At 35.3% G+C, this 23,313-nt stretch overlaps 1 protein-coding gene across 2 annotated transcripts in view; it reads right to left on the bottom strand.

Moving 5' to 3' along the window:
• Window positions 1-957: 957 nt before the first annotated feature.
• The window catches only part of LOC109542356 (autophagy-related protein 16-1), a 609,070-nt gene continuing 586,714 nt past the window's right edge, over window positions 958-23,313 (bottom strand). Inside the window, exons 10-13 of one of the 2 annotated variants that reach the window (XM_048668352.1) lie at window positions 19,408-19,587; window positions 19,248-19,332; window positions 11,937-12,083; window positions 958-1,509 (exon numbers count right to left, since the gene is read on the bottom strand). In XM_048668352.1, the coding sequence (XP_048524309.1) occupies window positions 1,386-1,509; window positions 11,937-12,083; window positions 19,248-19,332; window positions 19,408-19,587 (536 nt within the window). In that variant the 3' untranslated portion in view covers window positions 958-1,385. The remainder of the gene's footprint in view (window positions 1,510-11,936; window positions 12,084-19,247; window positions 19,333-19,407; window positions 19,588-23,313) is intronic. The other variant, XM_048668354.1, reaches the window with a different exon arrangement.

The raw sequence follows: 23,313 nt of genomic DNA, 5'->3' as shown, positions 1-23,313 counted from the left end.
GTATGTCGGCAACCGTCAACTTTTGGACTAAGGTAAGTTGTGTTAAATCATCATATTTTCACCCCAGGAATCCGCCATTTTGTTTTGTGCCATTACTTTTGGGACACCCTGTATATTCGAGAACTTGCTTTTTGTAAAAAATTCTGCCAATTTCCAATTACATGAAAATGCACACCATTATAACATCAGAAATAAAAATAACTTAGAACCTCTGTACTGGCACCAGAATGGCCCTGGGTATTGGGCAATTACATTTTTCAATGCTCTACCACAACATATGAAGGAGTTATCATATAATATTTTTCGTCAAAAAAATCAAGAAGACCCTTATAAGCGAATGTTTTTATTCATTTTCTGAATTTATGGGCTTTGTATTTGACTAGATTTTAACTATTGTAAATGTGTATTGTAAATGTTATTATTGTAAGTAGGACATCCTGTTTGTTCTTCATTATCTGTATTTTATTATTAGTATGTATACCTGCTTTGTGACTTGTTTTCGTGTGTTAACATTTATGTATAAACATGATCATAAATGATTATGATTAACAAAAATGAGTTGATTCCATCCACCAAATAAAAAGTTCTGGTAGTTTTCGTACCACGACACTCAAGGATTCACTACTTGTCTAAAACGGATGAATCGATTGTTAGATCTCATCAAAATATGAGTTTTACAAAAAAAGAACAAATTAACGGCGAGTTTCACTAAAATACGTCGTACCATTCTGCCGATATTGCAAAAAATTTTGCAGAACTTTGACTATCCATAGCAAAGGAGCCTGACAATTTCTGTTAATGAAAGTTAGGTCAGATGGTCTTCTTTTAATCAAAAGAATATCGCAGTACGCCCTTTTGACTATGTGCTTACCCTGTATACATTTAAGACCTTCCAAAAATAGCCTTTCAAAACATTTTTTCATGACTTTGATCATAAGAAATTATAACTCGCTTAGGTTACTTGTATTTTTTTATTATATCAGCAGTTCCGTTTATAAAGTAATATCAATTTCAACAAATCACTTAACATATGTTTCAGAATTCAAGGTAATTACAACCCAATGCGTATTCATATTTTAGAACCATTACACCCGAACAAATTGAATTATTGACATTTGACGGCACTGAAATGTTTTAAAGAACCTGAACCTGTGATACGCAACAACTCTAATTTAATATGTAATTCTGTTAATGCTAAATAATCATGTACGTAACAAAGCTATGTATTATAAAAAATATTTGTGAATATGCTAAAAAATGATAATATCAGGTAATACATGGAAAATTCTTAAAGTAAAAATTTTCGATTATTGTTCCTACGGAGGCACCTCGGCGAACTGGCGTTTGGTCATTGCGGTATCCGTAGAAGGAATCATGGTTGAAGTTTATAAGTCTCCAGCCCATATAACTGCTATTTTCGAACGATCAACAGTGGCCAAATAGCTTCCGTAGGGGTGCCAGGACGTCGCTGTCACTGCCGACCTGGAGAACAGTCCAATTGAGGTTGATCTGCATATTAATTGATATAACAGAAAATGATGGCGTATGCAGAAGGAATACGTGTGATCTGGGCATTTTCTCATTTTTTACTATTAGATAGAGGTCCTTGAGGAAAAGTCAAAGTCAAATTGACAGACTTTGTGCTAATAAGCCCTGAAGATTTCATGTAGGCATATCATCTACAGGGTGGTTTTTTAGTGCTAGAGAGTCTATTATTTCCGTTGGTGTTGAACGTTTCTACTACCGTTAGAACTACCCATTTTTCATTAGGTCATGGAATGCAGCCTGAAATGCTGCATATGCACCGTAAATTGTTTTTTTCTTCCTTGCGGCATTGGCAGATTATCGCCATTTTAGTAAAATTTTGCTTAAAAACATAGTATCTAAAAATTCATTATAGAAGCAAAAAAAAGCAGTTAAAGATTCAAAAAAATACGTTTTTCCAATCACCACACATCGGTTAAGAATTTTATTGCACCAAAATATCAATACATTGCACAGGGTGTTAACAATGTGGACTTCAATCTAAAACTTTTTAACCCAATATAACTTTTGTTTTTCAAATGTAAGTACCTGTATATTAATACGTCATTAGATAGACCATTTACAAAGTTACAAATTTGCATTTACACTTTAAGCTGTGAAATCAACCGTTTTCAAATTATAAATTATTTAATTTAAAAATTTCAAAAAGTTGTTACATTTTGTAAGGTGGCTATAAAATTCATTAAATAAGTGTCAAAATTTGATGATACTTGACATAATTAATGAAGAAAAGTGCAATGTTTTATAAAGTGCATGGCATTTCATAGTAAAAAATGCAATAAAACTGCATACGTCTATAAAAATAAAAATATAAAATTATACCAACAGTGATATTTTAAAACAAATGTTCAATATGATTTCCGTTAACATTTAAGCAACTATTAATATCTACGTTTTTGAAATGAATCGCTAACGCAGTTCAAAACAATATTATTAATGCTTCGAAAAATAGTTGTGATTCGTTCCTTCATGTCATCTTTTGTAGTTTGAGTATAAATTTAGTTTTTGACGTAAGTTTTTGACGTAAATCCATTTTTGTCAAAACGGGTGAACGAAGACGCCATTGAACAGGCCCACCTCTCAGGAAATTAATTATTTAGATACTCATCAATTTGAGCTGTATAGTGAACTGAAGCTCCATCATGTAAATACCACATTTTTTCCTTGATATAATTAGAGGTAAATAATCAACTAAACGTGGCAATTCAAATTTTGACTTATTTATTGATTTCCATAGCCACCTTACAAAAACTAGCAACTTTTTGAAATTCTTAAATAAAATAAATTATAATTTAAAAACGGTTGATTTCACAGCTTAAAGTGTAAATGCAAATTTATAACTTTGTAAATTGTCTATATAATGACGTATTGAACTACGATTTGAAAAACAAAATTATATTGCGTTAAAAAGTTTTAGATTGAAGTCCACATTCTTAACACCCTGTATAATGTATTGTTTTTTTGGTTCAAAGAATTTTTAACGGATCTGTGGTGATTGGAAAGACGTATATTTTTTATCTTTAACTTGTTTTTTTTGCTGGTACAATGAATTTTTAGATACCATATTTTTAAGCAAAATTTTACTAAAATTGCGATAATCTGCCAACGTCGCAAATAATAAAAAAAACAATTTACGGTGCATATGCAGCGTTTCAAGCTGCATTCCATGAGCTAAAGAAAAATGGGTAGTTCTATTTAAAAAAATACACTTTAATCTTGCTTCGCTTTTCTGAGACACTCTGTATCATATAAGGTATTTTTAAAATGTGCGCACTTTGTGCGTCAACAACTTTTATATGAAACTATTTTTCGAAAGTTCAACACCATCGGAAATAATGAACTCTATGGCACTAAAATACCCTGTGTATTCGTAATAATTAACGACCAGATAATTATATGGTAAAACATACGTTGTAATGTGAATTTTTATTGAAAATGTGATGCCATGCTGGGAATGGAAACATTTGAGCAAGAATATGAGGCATTTAAAGAAAGCGTGTGCAAATATTTGCATTATCTAAACAGATCGGAGTGTGTAATATAAACTGATCAGCCCACTTAGGCTTGCTTACTTATTATTATCCGTATAAGGGATGTTTTATGAAAACGCAACTAAACTGAATAGTTTGATCGTAAATATGTCTTTGTAGCCTTATGGCTGAATTTTATTAATGCGACTAGCTAAAACCGTTAAAGCACCTTTAAATTAATTGCTTACTAGCTGGAAGGTCTATGGAAAAAATAGACTAGGAACGTTGCAGCGAATGTCGATAATTTCGCACTGTGTGCATTATGCATACATATGAGATAATAGTAATTTTCGATACAAGAGCGAAAAGTGTCGTTTTTCGAATGACGACGGTGTTTGACGAATCCGTCAGCGGTTTGAAAATTGATTTTCGCCTTCATATTCACCAATACTTTTTATTCGAATGAAAGACATTTAATAATAATAATAAATAAATAAAATAAATAATAAAGATAAAAAATAACGTAAATAATAATATGTTATAATAAATAAGAATAGCAATTTGCAGTGGCGAAAAGTGTGGTTTTTCGAACGACGACGTCGTTTGACGTTTGTTGTGTGAACCCGTCAGGAGTTCGAAAAACGGATTTTCGGCCTCGTATCGAACAAAATTTTTTATTCGATTGAAAAATATAACACAAATCATAAGTTATAATTAATAAAAATAGTCAAAAATAAAAACCGTCAACTTCATGTTTAAAATTTGATGTCAATGCCATTTTTGAAATTGTCATGTTTTGACGTTTGTAAGCGTACTTTTGTAAGCATTTACACGTGAAACAGTGAGTGTTGAAAATTCAAGTCCTGCTGTCACGGCATGGTGTTTGTATGAAAAATTGCATGAAATTTGCGCTATTTAAAAACATCGGCGAGTTACAACTTAGAAATTTGAATTATAATCAATAGTTGTCGATAAACGTACTTTTTAATAAAAATACCTTAAAAAATATAATAACAGTGACGGGTTCAATTTGGTAGATTTGCTTTTGCGTACATGTACGTAAAAGTCCGTGCGTGAAAGTAAAACAAATGAACAGTAAAGAAAAGTGCTTTTTTATGATCATAGTTTTCGATCGAAAAATGACACTTTTAGATTCAATCGAATAAAAAGTATATTACGGTAAAAGACACGAAAGTCGAAGTTCCGCCACTGCTTAAAGTTGAATAGTGAGCCGAAAGGTAAATTGTCATTGTAATAGACAGTTTTTAGGCCCCTTAAAATTACGTTGACCTTAAACGATAATCGTTATTGTGACCATGCGCAGTGTTAAAAAATAAGGTTGTTTAGGCAAATAACTTTAAGTGCGTTTTTTAGTTTTTGATACCGCGTTTGATGCACTCTTAATAAAATATACCTCACTTTATTGTTTTCTTATCCCGTTTTGTTTAGAAAAGTTTCAAAGCTAGTTTGAGTTTGTATTGTTACTAAACCAAAAGTGGTTAAGATGGAAGAAAACAGTACCTTTCTGCACCGAAATGACCGGTGGATCACGATTTAATGAGAGGCTTAATTTTACATTTTACATTTTTACATTTATTGACACAACTGTTGTTGTAAACGGAAGAGCTATTATTAATTTAGAAAATATTGAGACCAGAGATTGCCTTACCAATTTTAGCTTTCAGAAGGAACATATTTCGAACATTTTAAATAAAAATTTAAAATCAAATAGTTAGGTTATGGGTTAGAAGGTAGAACCTCTCCGTGCGATGGTAGTGTGATGCCAAAGTCCAAAAACTCCAAAAAAAAATATATATATGTATTGGAGATAATTGCAGTAGTGCTTTCCAGGAGAATGCGGAGCATTGCAGAACTGACCCTCTTCCAGGCACCGGATAATTATCCCAAAAACTCCCCCGAGAAAGGGCTACATTCCTACCATGTAGGTATGATACACAGGACCCTAGAACACATTAGATCTTTGATCTTCCAAACACTGGTACAAATTGAACCGGGGTTAATTCACCAAATAACAAAAGCTGCTCAAAATGTGAGCCCAGATAAAGTCTGCTGATAAATACTGCTGCCAAGATTGGGACACAAACAGATTTGGAATTAAACCGACATAACTTCGAAATCTCTTATTATTTAACAACTTGATTGTATTTCATTTGCGTTATAGTGATCAATGAAACTCCTCAAGAGGAGGTTTCTGATGACAAGTGTGACGGATTTAGATATAGGTATCACTCATTTGCCTGAAAGAGGTCGCAGCACTGACGGCAAAGTCACACCGTTATCCTAACCTCAAAGTATTTCATTGTCACTTTTACTTTCTTTGACTTGTGTTTACCCATGGTTACTACAGTTTGTAATAATTAAGAAGCAAGATGTATTTACGTATTGTAATGTTAATTAGACAGTTTACCTTGAAAAGCATTGTTGCCATCCTTCTGATCAAGTTTTCTGCAAATATCTCCGATTTTATTTACAATGAATTTTTTAACTATTTTTCCTGTACTTCCAAAACACCACCAGGCAACACCTACAGAGGAATGACCCCAATTTTGAATCACCCGGTATATTAATTGATTTTTGAAAATTTTGTCTTCATTTTAATTCCTTGAATTTATATATGAAAGAGTTAGAAGTAGAAGGGTGTAAGTGGTAATTTAAAAAAAGGCGGATATTATGTTTAAAGTCTAGAGCTTGTCAAATATGGGCGCAAAATTGTCAATTCGTTTTTCTTATGGATCAATGTGGATTATTTAAAATCAGTTATTATTATTAATATTTACATACTTATATTTTACTTATTGTGAAGCAAAAAGTGTTAATCGTGTTTATTTTTTTTATTGCACTTAGTAAAATTTTGCTTCCAAATAAAATAGTCGAAAACTCATTGGTTTCTGATTAACATTATTTAATAATATTATCAATACAAAATAAAACAGAACAAATAGTAACAAAATAGTGAAAACACATTTTTTTACTCGTCCTAATCTGAAACCAATTGTTGAAAAGTGTGCGAGCTTTTCATCTGCGCTTTATGATTGTGTTTATGTTTTTTTTCAGTTTTCTATTTGTTGCCGATTGGTTTTTTATTTTTCATGCTTCGAACGTTTATAGTACTGTGGTGTATTGGTGGAATGTAGGATTAAAGTTAGAAACAATTGTTCTCTTTTTATTTGAAAAATTCTAATGGTTTTTTTAAAGCACTTTGCGCAAATAGCAACTTTTCATATTCGGGCTATTCACTGACTTGAAACAATTGTACTGCAATTTTCAATCTTGAGCATTGGATTAAATACAAAGGTTTTCGCTAATTTTTTTGTTTTTTGTGTGACCACCACTCGTCTCGATATAAAGTATCAACTGTTCAACAGTTTCAGTTAGACTTAAGTGCACTTGGACCGTTTGGCTCTTTAAGGTATTTTGAATATTCCGTAATAAGATTTTTTCGCTCATTGATACATGACTTCTTTTACTACAAAACCATACAAAATGTTAACTGCAATTTTGTTAAAATATCACTTGCACACTGTTTCTTCTAACCGCTTCATATGCAAATATTAAAACTGCTTGATGTATCGATGAAATCATATAAACACATTCTTAGTGCAATCAAAGTAGGTAAGTCTTAGCCAACCAATAGATCTAAATTTATCAGCAACTAAATGGTTGAATTCGCTTGCTGCTAACCATAACTATTGTTGCACAGGGTATTATTATTTTATCATGATTGGTCATTCTTTAGATGCATTTGTGTCAACATTGCGTATGAAATAGAGTTGTGTACTTGAGACTGACAATATCTTTTCATTGTTATATAAATCGACCTTATGCAGAGAGCACGTGTTTATATTTCAGCGTCGGCTTTAATTACGTTTTTTACTTGAAATCCGCAGTTGGTTATACAAAGTGCCTACTCAACATTTTAGAAAAATATTTAGTGCATTTTAATATTATTGATACATTAGTATACAAATTATGATTTTGCAGTCAGCAAACTTTCATTTGCATTTTACTATAAAATCATGTATAATGACAAATAAATCTTGCAATTTTCTTTCTGCTCTTTACAGTGATAAATATATCATAGACGCCTTGGTGGTAATCAAATTTTTCTAAATGGCAAAAACTGAATTTATGATTTCTTTAAATAAACCATCTCATATATACAGAGTGTCCTATTAGCATGAAATCGTTTCGTCCCGCCTAAACAGTGTGAGAAAATCAGAAAGGACGTTTTCCTTCATTTTACAATCTGCATACTCAAAAATAATTAAAAAAATACAGGCTGTCCCATAAAATACTTCAATTTTAGTCGTCAAATTTAGTTTTTTGATACCACACCCAGATTTTCTGAGATTTGTATTTTTGATTCAAATTTACCCCATAATTGACCGTTTGCTCGTATCGATAATCGGATATTTCAATTTCTTTCTGATAAGCTTCAAGGGGTATTTTGAAAGAGTGCTTCTCATAAATTGTAAAGATATTGCAGTCTTATAAGCCATCAACGGTAACATAGTTGTTCTCGACAAAGGGCAAAACACGGATTTTCGCAATCGTATCGCGTATCGAACATTTTTTTTTTAATGGGACATAACACGAATAATAAGAAATAATAAATAATAATTTATGAGACCGAAAGTCCAAACGCCCCCTGGCGGCTAAATTATAACTACACTTTAACAAGTAAAATTTGACATTTGTTTTGCTTAGTTGCACTCAGCTTTTGCAAGCCTTTAGACAAATAGAATAATAGTTTTCGAAACAAGTGCACATACTTAACACGAATTATAAGTTATAATAAATAAAAAAATAAAAGCGTCAACTTCATATTTTAAATTTGATGTCAATACCATTTTTGAAATTGTTACGTTTTAACGTTTGCAGTTTTTCAAAAGCGTACTTTTGTAAGCATCATAGAAATACATCTGAAACAATGAGTGTTGAACATTTAAGTGCTGTTTTCACGGTATGGTGTTTGTATAAGATGCATATTTTGAATGAAATTTGCGCTCTTTAAAAAAATCGTGTTTTGCTTGTTGCAACATCGGCGAGCGCAGAAAAATAGACCAACCATTTGAACGACTTTGAGACTGAACTTGCGATAAAGTTATAATTTAGAAATTGTAAGTAAACTTTAAATTATAAACAATCGTTGTCAATAAACCTACATAAATCATTAAAAATGCATGTCGGTTATTTTTTAATGAAAATACATAAAAAATATAATAACAGTGATAGATTGAATTTGTCACATTTAGATGAACAGTAAAGAAAAGTGCTTCTTTATGATCATTGCCTCCTACTGAAAAATGTCACTTTTTGATTCATTCGCTTAAAAACATATCGAGAAACGTGTAAGTATATTTTTATGTTATAGACTTTTAAAACAAAGGCTAAAATATGGGATGTCAGTAAGGCATTAACAAGAGCCAGTAATGTTTACGTTTTGCTGCGCCGCCATCGGTAGTTGAACTCGTGCATAGCAGCAAAATTAAAAGGCATCCATTTCATATTTTACAATTTTACATTTGATGTCAATGCCACTTTTTAAATGTCAAGTTTTGACGTTTGCAATTTTTCTAAATAGTACATTTGTAAGCATACCTATACAAATGAAACAATGAGTGTTGAAAATTAAATGTTCTATACACCTCTATAAGTTAGAGTTGACGCATTGGCGCAAATGTGGGCGTCAACTTCCAACCTTGAAACAGCTACTTTCACTGTATGGTTTTTGTATAAGTTGCATATTTGCATGACATTAAAACGACTTTGAAACTGAACTTGTAACAAGGTTATAATTTACAAATTGTAAGTAAACTTTAAAATAGAATCAACACTTAATAGTTAGTCGATAAAGGTAGTATAGGTACGTAGGTACGTAATTTATCAAAAATGCATGTACGTTTCTTTTCAATGAAAATATTTTAAACACTATAATGACAGTGACGAGTGCAATTTGTCATATTTACTTTTGCGCAGACTAAGCGCAAAAGTATGTGCTTAAAAGTAAAGCAAATAAATATTACTTTCTATTCGAATGAATCAAAAACCGTCATTTTTCGATCAGAAGCGATGATCAAAAAGAAGAAGTATGTGTGACAAATTTAGTGTCACTGTCATAATATTTTGAAAGTATTTTTATTAAAAAGTAACCGACAAACTTTTTTAATGAATTACGTAGCTTTATAGACAATTATTCATCATAATTTAACGTTTACTTACAATTTCTAAATTATGAGTTTGTCATCAGTTTAGTCTGAAAATCGTAGTTTAATCTAAAAAATAGCCATTTTTGTGCGCTGACCGATGTTGCCACACAGGAAGCACGACCTTTTTAAATAGCTCAAATTTCATGTAAAATATGCAACTTATACAAACACCATACGGTTAAAGCAGCACTAGAATTTTCAACACTCATTGTTTCACTTGTATATCCTTACAACAGTACGCTATTGAAAAATTACAAACGTTGAAACGTGACAATTTCAAAAATGGCTTTGATATCAAATTTTAAATATGAAGTTGACTCCTTTTATTTTTGACAATTCTTATTTATTATAACTTATGATTGGTGTTATGTCTTTCATTCGAATAAAAAATATGGTTCCATACGAGGGCGTAAATCCGTTTTTTGAACTCCTGTAGGATTGACAAACCCCGTCGTCGTTCGAAAACGACTCTTTTCGCCCTTGCATCGAAAACTATTATTTTGATTCATTCGGATGAAGGGACTTTTTATTTGGACTTTTAAGCCTGCTAAGGTACAATCTATACAAATTTCAGTTGACTGCAGATATTTTTAGTTTAAATGGATCATATGTTTTCTTATTTACGTTGATTGGGCACCGCGTTTTTTGATACCAATAAGTTCTAAACCTTGATCACATAGTTTTAAAGATCAATATCAATTTAATAAAATTATCTTATTCTTTATTCGCCTTTACCAGAATGCGTCTTATAGCAAAATTAAAATCGTAGTGTCACGAAAATTTAATACTTTGGGAAGGGAGGTCCCAAAACCCAACCGAAAACTAGTCGAGTCGATATTAGTAAAATATTACAACGATCTGAAGCGGTAATCACATACCAAGATTGATTTTTCATTGATGATTTTGTGAAAAAGCCATATTTTTTCTAAAATAGAAGAGTCAGTGTTCATATTTTTCATTTCTACATGAATTTATCATGAATTGTTAAACAGAGAAAAAACGGGAAAAAAGAACTAAAAAAAAGTCACTGTACAGGGTGATTTGAAATTGGCGACATTCCTCTGAAGGCGCTGTCTTCGGGTGTTCCGGGAGTACAGAAAAAAATATACAAAAATTAATTCTTATTAATAACTGAGATATTTGCAAAAAACTAGATCCGAAGGATGGCAACAATGTTTTCAAGATAATCTGCCTAATTAATATTACGCAAATACCTGTTGCTCTTAATTATTAAATATTGTATTAACCACGGGTAACCACAAAACAAAGAATGTGAAATTACTATGAAATATTTTGAGGTTTGGATAACATTGTCAATTTGCCGTCAGTGCTGTCCACCGTTTTGGGGCAAATATACCTAAATCTGTCATAGCTGTAGTTAGAAACCTCCTGTTAATGGCTATGTATCAATGATCAGTATCTATCAAGTAAAATACAAAGTTGTTATATCACAGGAGATGTTCGAAGTCCTGCCCGCTTAACTCCAAACGTATTTGTGTCCCAATCACTTTATCGTGCACTCTTGGTAGCAGTCTGGTCTCACACTTCGAGCAGTTTCTCGTATTCGATTAATTAATTCCTGCTCAATTTGATCCGGTGTTCGCAAGATCAGATATTTAATGTGTTCTAGTTCTAGTGTTCTGTGTATCTTATATACATGGTAGATATGTAGCCCTTCCTCGGCGGAATTATCGGGACAATTAACCGGTGCCTAATTAAAGTGTCAGTTGTTGTGCAATGCTCCGTGTTCTCCTGGAAAGCGCTGCTGCAAATAGAGATCAATATGCAATGAGAATGCAAGATCGTCCACCGTCTGCGTCAATTCATGGAGCCACTCGTCCAGTGTCTAGCCTTTTGCTGGTGTAAGTTCTTGCTAAACTTCTGCTATGTTACTTTGGCATTTTGTAAAAGAAGTTTCAAAGTGAGTCGCAGAAGTACAGGTTTTTTTCCGCAACGTAACAAGCAAACATTCCCAGGAACGATTTTGAACCTATTACATATTACATCTATTAAACAGGTTCAAAACCGCGCCTTAGAGTGTTGCGTTAGCTTGTGTCATAGGCAAAGAACCTATACTTGTGCCACGCATATGCGACTAATCAGTTAATAAACTATTATTATTATAAGGGTTTTGAGTACCTACACCACATAATACATACATTTACTATCCCAAATACAGAAAAATGCTTACCCATGTTCCTTAAGGATGGTCTCTACTTTGCCCGTGGATACACCCCAGATGTAAACGCTCCCATCTGATGATCCTACTGCCACGTACTGCCCGTCAGGGCTAAATGTGGCTCGGGACCAGTCACATCCAACTTTGAAACCTTCGCAACTGAAAATGAAAGACAGTTACTTCTTTAATAATTTGTACTATTGGGATTGATACTTTAGTAGTTAGTGCTATAATTACTGTTCCTCATCAAAAATTATTTTTAAGACGCAGACACAAATTAGGCATTGTTAACACACAATGGCTATTCCGTTGTACATCACCCTATTAAATATTTATTATTAATATTTGTAAGCCAATTCGATAGTGAAACAAAAATGAGCCGTAATAGCTAAATACAAAAGCTTCATATATTTTAAATTTTGCTGTAATTGTGATACAAAGCAACTTAAACAAATCTTTACGATTCTCGAATATTTTCGTTGACTTCTTCTTTTGCTTTAACTCCACATAATTAGTGTATATGCTCCAGATATTAACAAAAGCAAAGAAGAAAAAGGCTTATTCTATGAAACACTAGAGGAAGATGTAAGGAAGATACCAGTAACAGAGAAACTCCTTATAATCTTCTTATGTACGGTGTCCTTTCAGAACGTTGGTTACCAACAACGCTAGCCGTACTTTGTCCACGGCAGCTCTAAAAAGTGTGCGTAAATTCGTTTTGTAATGGGCGACCTAAACGCCAGAATTGGGAACAACATAATACCTGGAGTAAAACATCGACTTAACAAAGACCATCTTATCGAAAATGGTGAAGCATTGATAGACTTCTGCACCAGCCACAATATGGGAATAAATAACAGCTTCTTCAGACACAAATCGCAGCACAAAATCACCTGGAAAAATTCTCGAGGACAGAGCTCAACAATAGACTATATCATGTCAAATAGCGCCATACACCCAAATCAAGAATTAGACACCAGAAGTCTCACTTCCGCCAACATGGGGGCTAACCATTTCTTAGTTCTGTGTAAGCTCCGAATAAGAATACAAAGAAAGAGAACTCCTCCAATCATCGGCAAGGAACAATTCAATATAGAATCAGAGACCCGGCCACTAAAAAATTCTCCAGCAAGATAGCAGGTGCTCTACGATACGTAGTATGAAGCAACACACACATGGGGAAACAGGCTAAAATTTAGACCTATAAAACTTGCGTACGACCCGTACGGATACACGCTAAAGAAACCCGAGCAGACACCAGTCGAACGAAAAATATCCTGCGAACAACTGAAATGAAAATACTGAGAAATATAGTAGGATACACCCTAAGAGACAGGAAATGGATGACCACTGACATAAGAAACGAGTGCGAGATCGAGGACATAGTCAGATGGGGACGGAAGCGTCGTACAGCCTGGAATGACCACGTCACTAGAGCGAATATGGACAGGGTAGCAAAAATTGCTCGAGACGGGTTTCCACAGACACGTCGACCACTGGCACAAGGTACAAGGCTTAAAATGAGGAAGGAGAAGAAGCAGAAGACTTCTTCTTTTGCGCCTCTAAACACGACTGACATACATATCTATAGGCATATGTAACAAATGATCGAACATCCTAAATCGTCTTAGGTATGGGCAATTTACATGCTCCACCGAGGTATCGTGATCACCACTCGGAGTATCCGCATGGACGTCGTAGAATAAAACCCATGGATCTGGAGCGAAAACCGTCGCCGCGGAACAGCTCGTGGCACAAACCGCAAACCGCCTGCAGTGGCTCTCGTGGCTACGGCCTCGGGATAGGTACTGTAGGGGGCGCGGCTATCTTGGTTTTACTACCCGGATCGCGTGACGAGGTCACTACAACACCTCCCAATTCTCACGGTATAGTGCGCGCCAAGAGATGCAAGGATGGGGGGAAGCCCAGCCAAAAGCGACTAACCTTGAGGCAACAGGCGCACCTCATTGTATCAGCCTTATCCATACATGCGGGGCTCTGTGTGGATGGACCTAACCTTTCCCTAGCTACTCGTGGGAATGATGGCGAGGAAAACACCATCATCATACCATCACAAAATACCGGCGGGACTTCCTCAGAAGAACCGTTGGGCTCCGCAGCTGGTAAAGTACCGATGGGTGGTAACAAATTCTCGGGGGCCGCCAGGCGGAAACTAGACCCTCAGGGGAACCAGCACACCCCAAAAAAGCTGCCATGACCGGGACGCAAAAGCGACACCGGTCGGATGGCAGCACACCCAACAAGCCAGCACCTGGGCGGCTGTGTGTGGGAACTTCCGTACAGGAAAGAACTACACACAAGTCGTGCAAGGTTGCGTTTTCCGGGATTAAGATGGCCATAGCGGCGGTCGGATAGCCCGAGAAGAACTTTCTCCTCAGCTCTGCAGGGAGAACTCATAATAAGGCACCTGCTTGGGAAAATCGACTAGCTGCAGCCAGGGATGACTACCAGACTAGGACATGCGTCTTACATCATTAATACCATCATTTACGAATCCGCTTCCTACTACTGCAACCGGAACAACATTGATGACACTGCGTAGATCAACTCGTGTGCGAAAGCCACCCCAGCGATTTGGTCAAGAATCAGGCCAAGAGATTATCAGAACCGGATTCAAGTCGATTTCTTAGAGAGGGGAAGAAATGTTGTGTTCATCGTTTCACCTTTTAACTATTATTATTGTTCTTTTTACCTTATTTTTTATTTATCAATAATATGATTCTCATCGATTAAGAATTGTCACTCCAGATTGGAATATCAATAGATTTGGATCAATGACTTTTGACAATTTACAATCAATGAATTGTTTTAAAAGCAAAACTTTCACATTAATCAATAAAATTGTTCCTCCGCATTTCTCGGAATATTAATATCGATATTACTAATCTTGATTTTTAATGTTATTAAGCACAAAAACTACCATTTAGCCTAATGAAAATGTAAAGCAATGTCCTAAAGACTTAATAACATTACATATTCAATTAATAACATTACATATTCAAAGCAGATCTACTGTTTTAACAACGTTAAACATTGGTTTGTTTATTTATAATTCTTTTTAGTAGCAGTATATTTATTTTTTATTAGTGTACCAACCATAGCATACTGATTTGTTTTGCGTATTCGTGTTTTTCCCATATTTTATACCTAAAAAGTGATAATATTTTCACGTATACAGGATTATTCAAAAGAGCCGTCATTCCTTTAATGGGGTTATAGAAGCTTACTTGGAGTGTACGAGAAAAAAAAATATACAGGGTGTCGCAATAAAGAAGGTAAGCGACTGTATCTTGGAAAGTATGTTTCGTAAAGTGACGGAAAAAAAATTTCATAACAAACTTGGAACAAATAATTTGCTTGCTGGAAATTATTTTGAAATTCCTCAGATGACCATTAGATGGCGTAATTGCAAACGGTATTTTAAAAATTCGATTTTATACAGAAATTGTCCCTATAAGTGAAACATCTAGTAAGTTTAGTCAAAAGATAATAAAAAACYGTACTACTTTCCTTATGAACTTTTTTTCCTAACTTCAAATAAAATGTGGGGGAGAGTCAAACCGCTGGTAACAAGCAAACTTGTAACTCCGAAACGGCTTGAGCGATTTCAGAGTATTTACTATCAATTAAAAGAGCAATAAAAACTCCACAATATGGGATATAAAAGTAATCTTAATAATTTTCGAAAAATCCGCTGTTCTAAAAAAATTTCTTTGTTTTAATTGTTCACAAAAATTTCAAATGCTTCCATCAAGTTATTTTACACGCATTCCCGGTAGCCATTTGAATTAGGCAATCTTTGTTATTTTCAAGTATTAAATCGGTTCCAGAAATTATTTTAAGATGCGGTTTTTGCGGTTTGGTTCATTTTTTTCTTTGCTTTCGAATGCGCGTAAAATAATTTGATGGTAGCATGTGAAATTTTTATGAAAAATTAAAACAAATAAATTGTTTTGAAAGCGGATTTTTCGAAAACGAGTAAGATTGTTGTTATATCACATATTGTAGAGTTTTTATTGCTCTTTCAATTGATAGTACGAACTTTGAAATCGGTCAAGCCGTTTTGTAGTTACAGTTTTATTTGAATTAAGCGGTTTGACTCTCCCCCACCTTTTATTTGACAAGTTAGGAAAAAGTTCATAAGGAAAGTAGTAGTTTTTTTCTGATGTTTTGACTAAACGTACCACATGTTTCACTTATAGGGACAAATTATGTATAAAATCGACTTTTTAAAATACCGTTTGCAATTACGCCATCTAGTGGTAATCTGAGAAATTTCAAAATAATTTCCAGTAAATTATTTTCTTCAAGTTTGTTATAAATTTGTTTTTTGATCACTCTACAACACATACTTTCCAAGATACAGCCGCTTACCATCTTTATTGCGACACCCTGTATATGCTTTTTATAAAGATATTTATAGTTGAAAGAGGCGAACTGAAAATCGAATTTCAACTTTGTTATTAACACTATTTTGAAACGGTCTCATGCTTGATTTGTAGCTTATTGAAATGCATAAGCACTCGAAAAGAAAAGTTACTTTAGCTTGACGTCAAATTATGAACATTTAGATAGGACGGAAACAAAAGAAAGGAACACATGAAGGAAAAGCCAAAGCGACAACCGATGGTTTTTGTCATTAACAGATAATTACAGAAGCGGACCCCCATAACATCGGCAACTGCTCAGAGAAGGGTTGTATTGCATGAACACCTTCGATCAAAAACCTCGGCATCGAAGATGCACCTGGAAAACTCTTGACAGTGCAGTCAAAAACGAGATCGACTGTTTCCGTCATGCATAAGCTCATGTGCACCGATGTGATAGTCTTAAATCGCTTCAACACGTGAAGCGACCACAGACTAGCTGAGAGCGAAAATATGTTTCGATACTAGATCGGGAAGAAAGAAGCTGATGCTGAAGAGGCTGAGACCAGAGGGGACTGAGTTGGAGGCTCATGAGGAGATCAGCAGACAGATTGAACATAAATGAGAACCTCTGGAGAAGATCTGGAGTTAAATGAACTGACAGACAAAATCATCGAAAGTATCCGAGTTGCCACAAAGAAAGTTTGGCAGGCAACAAAACTCGAAGTTTACGCCCGACACGACCAAATTTATGGAAGAATGCAGGGTCATGGTTCCGATGCACCGGAGTACCGCCAGCTGGACAAACTTAAAAAGCTATCCTAGTCCAAGCCAGTAACTCTCGAGAAGGCACTTCTCACTCTCTTTAGTAGGTGCCTCGAAGAAGGAAGGATTCCAGGGACATGAAGAAATGCTGAGGTTACCATCTTTTTCAAGAAAGGCGACTATACAAACATCGAGATTTACCGGCCTTTAGGATTAGCTTCTTCTCCGTGTTATACAAGCTCTTTACCAAACTAATCACCAACCGTCTCACCAACAAGTTCTGCCAACCTGTAGAACAAGCTATATTCAAGAACCGTACATGATAGGGGTACACCACCTTGATCGAGAAATGCATTGAATACAACGTCCCATTACACCGGGCGTGCGTCGATTACCAGCAAGCTTTCGATTCTGTGGAGATCTGGGCAGTTCTACATGCGATGGACGCAGCGCGGATTGACTCAAGATACTCGAATCTAATCGGAGATAGATATGCTACTCTCCACGTTAAAGCTGCCGAAGACTCAGTTACCGGGACGATCCCTATTAAAGGAGGAGTTAGACAGGTGATGCTATATCGCCAAAACTGCTACACGACGTGTTTCAAAACCTAACATGTGAGAGGAAAGGCATCAATATCCGTGGGCCTGGGGACGAACCTCCAAAAGACTAAAATCATAAGTCCAGGTGACATCGAGGTCACACTGGAGAACCACACGCTTGAGGTAGTTGAAAAGTATGTCTACCTTGGCCACAACATCAAGCTTGGCAGGGACAACCAGACAGCAGAATCTAACAGGCGCATTGGCCTGACGTGGGCGGCTTTTGGAAAACTTGACCACATCCTCAAAGCACCAGACATGCCCATCAACCTGAAGCGGAAAGTATTGGACGCCTGCATCTTACCTCTGTTATTACCTACGGCCTTGAAACTATAACTCTGACACAAAACAGGGCGAACCGACTCAGAGAGTGTCAACGGGCAATGGAACGGCCGATGCTGGCGATCAGCTTGAGGGACCGAGTCAGAAACGATATTATCAGAGAAGCAGCTAGAGTCGTTAATGTTAACAAACGTATTGCCATTAATAAAAGGGGCTGGACCGGGCACGTCGCCAAAGATGACATCAAATGAACCAAGATCATCATGCAGTGGCGGCTCAGAGAAACTAGACGAAGTGTGGGGCGGCCACCAGCCCCACAAAAAAGCTGCCATGACTGGGACGCAAAAGCGACACCGGTCGGATGGCAGCACACCCAACAAGCCAGCACCTGGGCGGCTGTGTGTGGGAACTTCCGTATAGGAAGGAACCACACACAAGTCGTGAAAGGTTGCTGTTTCTGGGATTATGATGGCCATCGCAGCGGTCGGATATCCCGAGAAGAACTTTTCTCCTCAGCAGGGAGAACTCATAAAGAGGCACTTGCTTGGGAAACTCGACGAGCTGCAGCCAGGGATGACTACCAGACCAGGTCATGCGTCGTACCTCCCCCCCCAAGATTCTTCTGGAATTCACTGAACACACAGGGATAATGAGGAGTAAAATACGAGGGCACAATAGGGCAGAAATGACCGCGGTGCAAAGCCAAACACCACCTCGGCGGGGAGGAAAGGGTTAAGTGGGTAACAGCTTAGCTGGAGTCCCACACAACCCAGAGCGACAGACCACCAGCTCTGGGAGTGCTGAAAAAAATATTGCGAACAGTGCACAATAACGTGATTACACTGGCCCAAACATGTTTAGAGTCAAATGGGAAGAACCTTGAACAGCTCTTGTGAGTTGTCCACCTTTCAAAGCATGAATTGCAAATAGATCATTAGCCGTAACTTCTGATTGGAGACCTTTGGTGGCATTGGCTCAGCCGGTTATCCTAACCTCTTTCACTGTCACTTTCACTTTATGCGTTTATCTATGGTTACTTGAGCTTTTTATATTTAAGAAGCAACAGGTATTTACGTAATGCTAATGATGCAGATTACCTTGAAAACCATTGTTGTCGACCTTCTGATCTAGTTTTTTGCAAATATTTCAATTTCGACAAGAACTACTTTGTGTACTATTTTGCCTGTACTCCCTAAACACCCACAGACAAAATCCTCAGACGAAAGACGTCAATTTTGAATTACCCTGTATATTATACTTAGATAACAATTCTCTATTAAACTTACCTAAATGATTTTACTACTTGATTCATTCTTAGATCAATCAGCTTCAGAGTGTCATCTCTAACACAAGCTAATAGGTATTTTGTATCTGAAAATATATCAGATTAATATTCAGCGTGTGGCACTGGAAAGTTACAATTTTGTAATATTTAAGGGTTCGTACCTCTAGCTAAATCTAAGGACGTCACTTTCCCATTTAGAACAATATTGTTCGCACTGGATTCTGACCTGCAGTCCCAAAATCGAATTGTTTTGTCAAAGTGGCCGCTGATTATTGTTGAACCTGCATTGTCAACAGTCACCAAGTCATTACAACTAGATCCTGCAAACTTGGTCTCAATACCTACAAAAAATAGAACGGATGTTATTACTAAATCGCAGGTACGTACGCATCGCGACCAGAACAGGCTACACTTCAAAATGCATAAAAAGTATCGATTTGTTCAATTAAGACTTAAGTATTATATACATTATATTACAATACACATCACAATTAATTAGTATTACCCTTTCTTCATGTTTTGGTATCATAATCTTTATATATCATAATAATCAAACATATTATACAGGGTGAGTTTTTTTTCGATGACTAGTACAGGGATCTTCGAAACTAGAGCAGTTACGCAGAAGTCAAATGGACAGAGAATTGTAATTTAGCATGCTCTACCCGAAGCGAATTTTATTTATCTGAAATTTGACAGCTGTCAAGAGATATTTGAGAAAAACTTATTTATGGTAATTGGATATTAATTTGACAGGAACACGTCAAATATAAAATTTGTAGGAAATTGAATTCCAAGCAAAATCGCAAAAGACATTTCTCCAAAATAACTGTCATTTTTGACATATGGCACAGATTTGAGTTTTTTTAAATGGCAATCATACTTTATTATTGCCTTATCGAATAGAGCATTTTGTTACGATTACTGTCATATATCACATCGTTAGGTTATTTTTCGAAAATAACGCGTCTGCGAATAATTTATATTTTTTCAATTTAGTTAGGCATGGAATATAGTATAAGACATACAGCATTGTTTCCATAGTAACAAATAATAACAGTACGCTTCAATATTTATTTTGACAACCACATTAAAGTTGGCAATAACTTTATTTTAATTAAGACGGCTGCTTATTTAAAGTGTTTATTATAAAAATCAAATCATACCAATAATAATTAAACTTTAACTCTGGAAACTTTAATTTTTATTGTAAAACATTTTCAAAAAGTCCACTATTATTATCAATGCAAACATTGCAACGCTTTAAAATTGAATAAGTTGCTTTTCTTGCTGACCGACCTTAAATATTTGCAAATGTCCAAGGTGAAAGATCCAAAGGTGAAAGATCCGCTGATCGAGGTGGCCATAAAATAGGACCGTTTAGTGCGATCCAAGCCCCAGGAAAGTTACGTCCAGGCGATTCCGCACTTGGAAAAAATGATGCGGATGGAGCGCCATCATGTGGAAACCGTTGCACATTACGCCATGTTTCTAAATCTAAGTCGTCCAACATAAAATCCAGGTTATTTCCAAGGAATTGAAGATACCGACTCCCATTACAGCTGTCTTCAAATATAAATGGTCCAAGAATTTTTGAACCTACCATTTGTGGTGGAGATTTGTTTGATCCCAAAGATGTTCATTGTGTCGATTGAACAAACCACAAGTTGAAAATCGAGTTTCATCCGCCCACAATATTTTATAACGGAATTGGATGTCTTGTTGGCATTTGCTTCGGAACCATGTAGAAAAATTCACACGCAGCTCCTCATCCGGTGGATGTAAAGTTTGGGATACTGATAATTTATGCGGATTGAATTTGTGTTTTTTTAAACTCTGATCACGGTGCTTTAGGAAGTGCCGGATTCTGCTGCGATCTCTCTGGTTGAAATCTGTGGATTCTGGCTTACAATGGCTAAGACATTAACTTCCACAGCTTCATTTATGACTTCATCTTGATTTCTCAGCTTCTCATTCTTCATTTCTCAGCTGCGCAAAACTTCCATAAGTGCTCAAATTGTCGTTTAATTGTTTGAATTATTTCAAGGACGGTTAACGACGGTCAAAATAGTAATCAGAGGCTCGTCTAGCAGTTTTATCACATATAATGTAGGTTTTAATCACGTCGCTTGTTTCTGGATTGGAATAATTCATTTTTACAATAAAATTAACTTAGATTTCTAAGTTGAATTTAAACTTGAACGTCAAAAATTGGAAGATGTTATTATTTCACATGTTTCCATAGCAACAATGCTATGTCTTAAACTATTTTCCATGGCTAACTTCGATCAAAGAAAAAGTATAAATTGTTCACAGACACGTTATTTTCCAAAAAATCCTAACGGTGTGATATCACAGAAATCGTAATAAAATGCTCTATTCGGTAAAGCAATAATCAAGTTTGGTTGCCACTAAAAAAAACTCAAATTTGTGTCATATGTCTAAAATGCCAGTTATTTTGGAGAAATGTCTTATGCCATTTTGTTTGGAATTCAATTTCCTACATGTTTTTTATTTAATGCTTTCTTGTCAAATTAATATCAACGGAACTAGGAGTAATTTAAATTTACCATATATAAGTTTTTTCCAAATATCTCTTGACAGCTGTCAAATTTTTGAAAAATTAAATTGGTATCGAGTATAGCATTCGAAACTACAATTCTTTGTCCATTTAACCTTTTTCGTAACTGCTATAGTTTTGAAGATCCCTATACTGGTCATCGAAAAAGCTCACCCTGTATATATCTACAGATTCTTATAATATGACTGATTTAATAATAAATCTCTTTTGTTCTTCTACGCCAAAGGGTGATCAGGTTTTATAATCTTCAATGGATTTATTTATACAGAAAAAATTTCTGTTTCTCCCCAGTCCTCTTGACTTTTTATTTGTCAGATGGTTAAATAAGACCGGAATTCTATACCGGATTACAAAATAAAGAAAATAATGCAGTTTGCAAAAGAAGGCGACACAATACAGAAGAGTTTGAAAATGGAACAAGTCACAAAATTGCCAGTATTCCTTCGAATGTACTTCTAAATTCATTAGCAATTTTGTTCAGCGACTTCGCATATACCGCCATTATGGCTCTGCTTCGCCTCGGGGGTCAACTTCTCTTGTACTCTATATTATTTTTCTTGACCCTCGGTGGAAACTAGCCGGGAAAAGTACAAGGTTTAGAAAACGGCTTTCAAAATGTTGTCTAAACAGTCAGTGACAAACAGTCAAGCTGTCAGCGTCCATGACGCATGTTACTAGTTTCCACACGGAATGAAGAAAAAAAAAAATAGAAATTTAATTGCATAATGGGCGGAAAAATAAATTGTCATTGTCATCTCATTGTAATGAGTAAAACTGATTTTTTTGCTATCGAGAACAGTAGCAAAACTGTGTACTTTCCATCAAGAGATCAAGAAGTTAACTTTGCTTCATCCCATGTGGAAAGTAATAACTTCCGCCACGCACGCTGACAGCTTGACTGTTTGTTACTGACGGTTTTGACAACATTTTCAACGCCGTTTTTTCAAAACCTTACAGTTTTCCCGGCTGGTTTCCACAGCCACTGCGTTCATGATGCCTAAAATATTTTTAAGATGGACACACTTCCGGTTATACCGGAATTTTTTTAAAATGAAACACCCTATATGTTATTACATTTTTGAATTCTACTTCAAATTCTAAATGTATTTAATTTATAATATCCTATTCCTAAGTCTAACCGTTTTCGAGATATTTGAAATTTTATGTAAAAAATGACAGTTGCAGCCACTCGAATAATTCTTTATTTTTCCTATAAGGGAATTTCTCATACTTAATTTGAGTCGCATTTATTGTTGAAAAGGACTTACTTTAATGGAATTTCGACAAAATTTAGATAAATAGGAAACGGCAGAAATTTATTAACATACTCTTTTTTAGGTTCTTTTGATAACGATAGCAGAAAATAGCTATCGACACGTCAAGGTAATTTTTTAAATTAATTTCTCTACTAATTGGAATTTTCTCTTACAGCTTGAGCCTAAGTGTGTCGCAGGATACCCTCTAGGTGATAGTTCTTGATTACTTT

Source organism: Dendroctonus ponderosae, unplaced genomic scaffold (genome assembly GCF_020466585.1).
Source record: "Dendroctonus ponderosae isolate FM_Combo_2020 unplaced genomic scaffold, Dpon_F_20191213v2 Dpon_F_20191213_7, whole genome shotgun sequence".
Classification (NCBI taxonomy): domain Eukaryota; kingdom Metazoa; phylum Arthropoda; class Insecta; order Coleoptera; family Curculionidae; genus Dendroctonus; species Dendroctonus ponderosae.
This window is presented reverse-complemented; position numbering and strand designations above follow the sequence as displayed.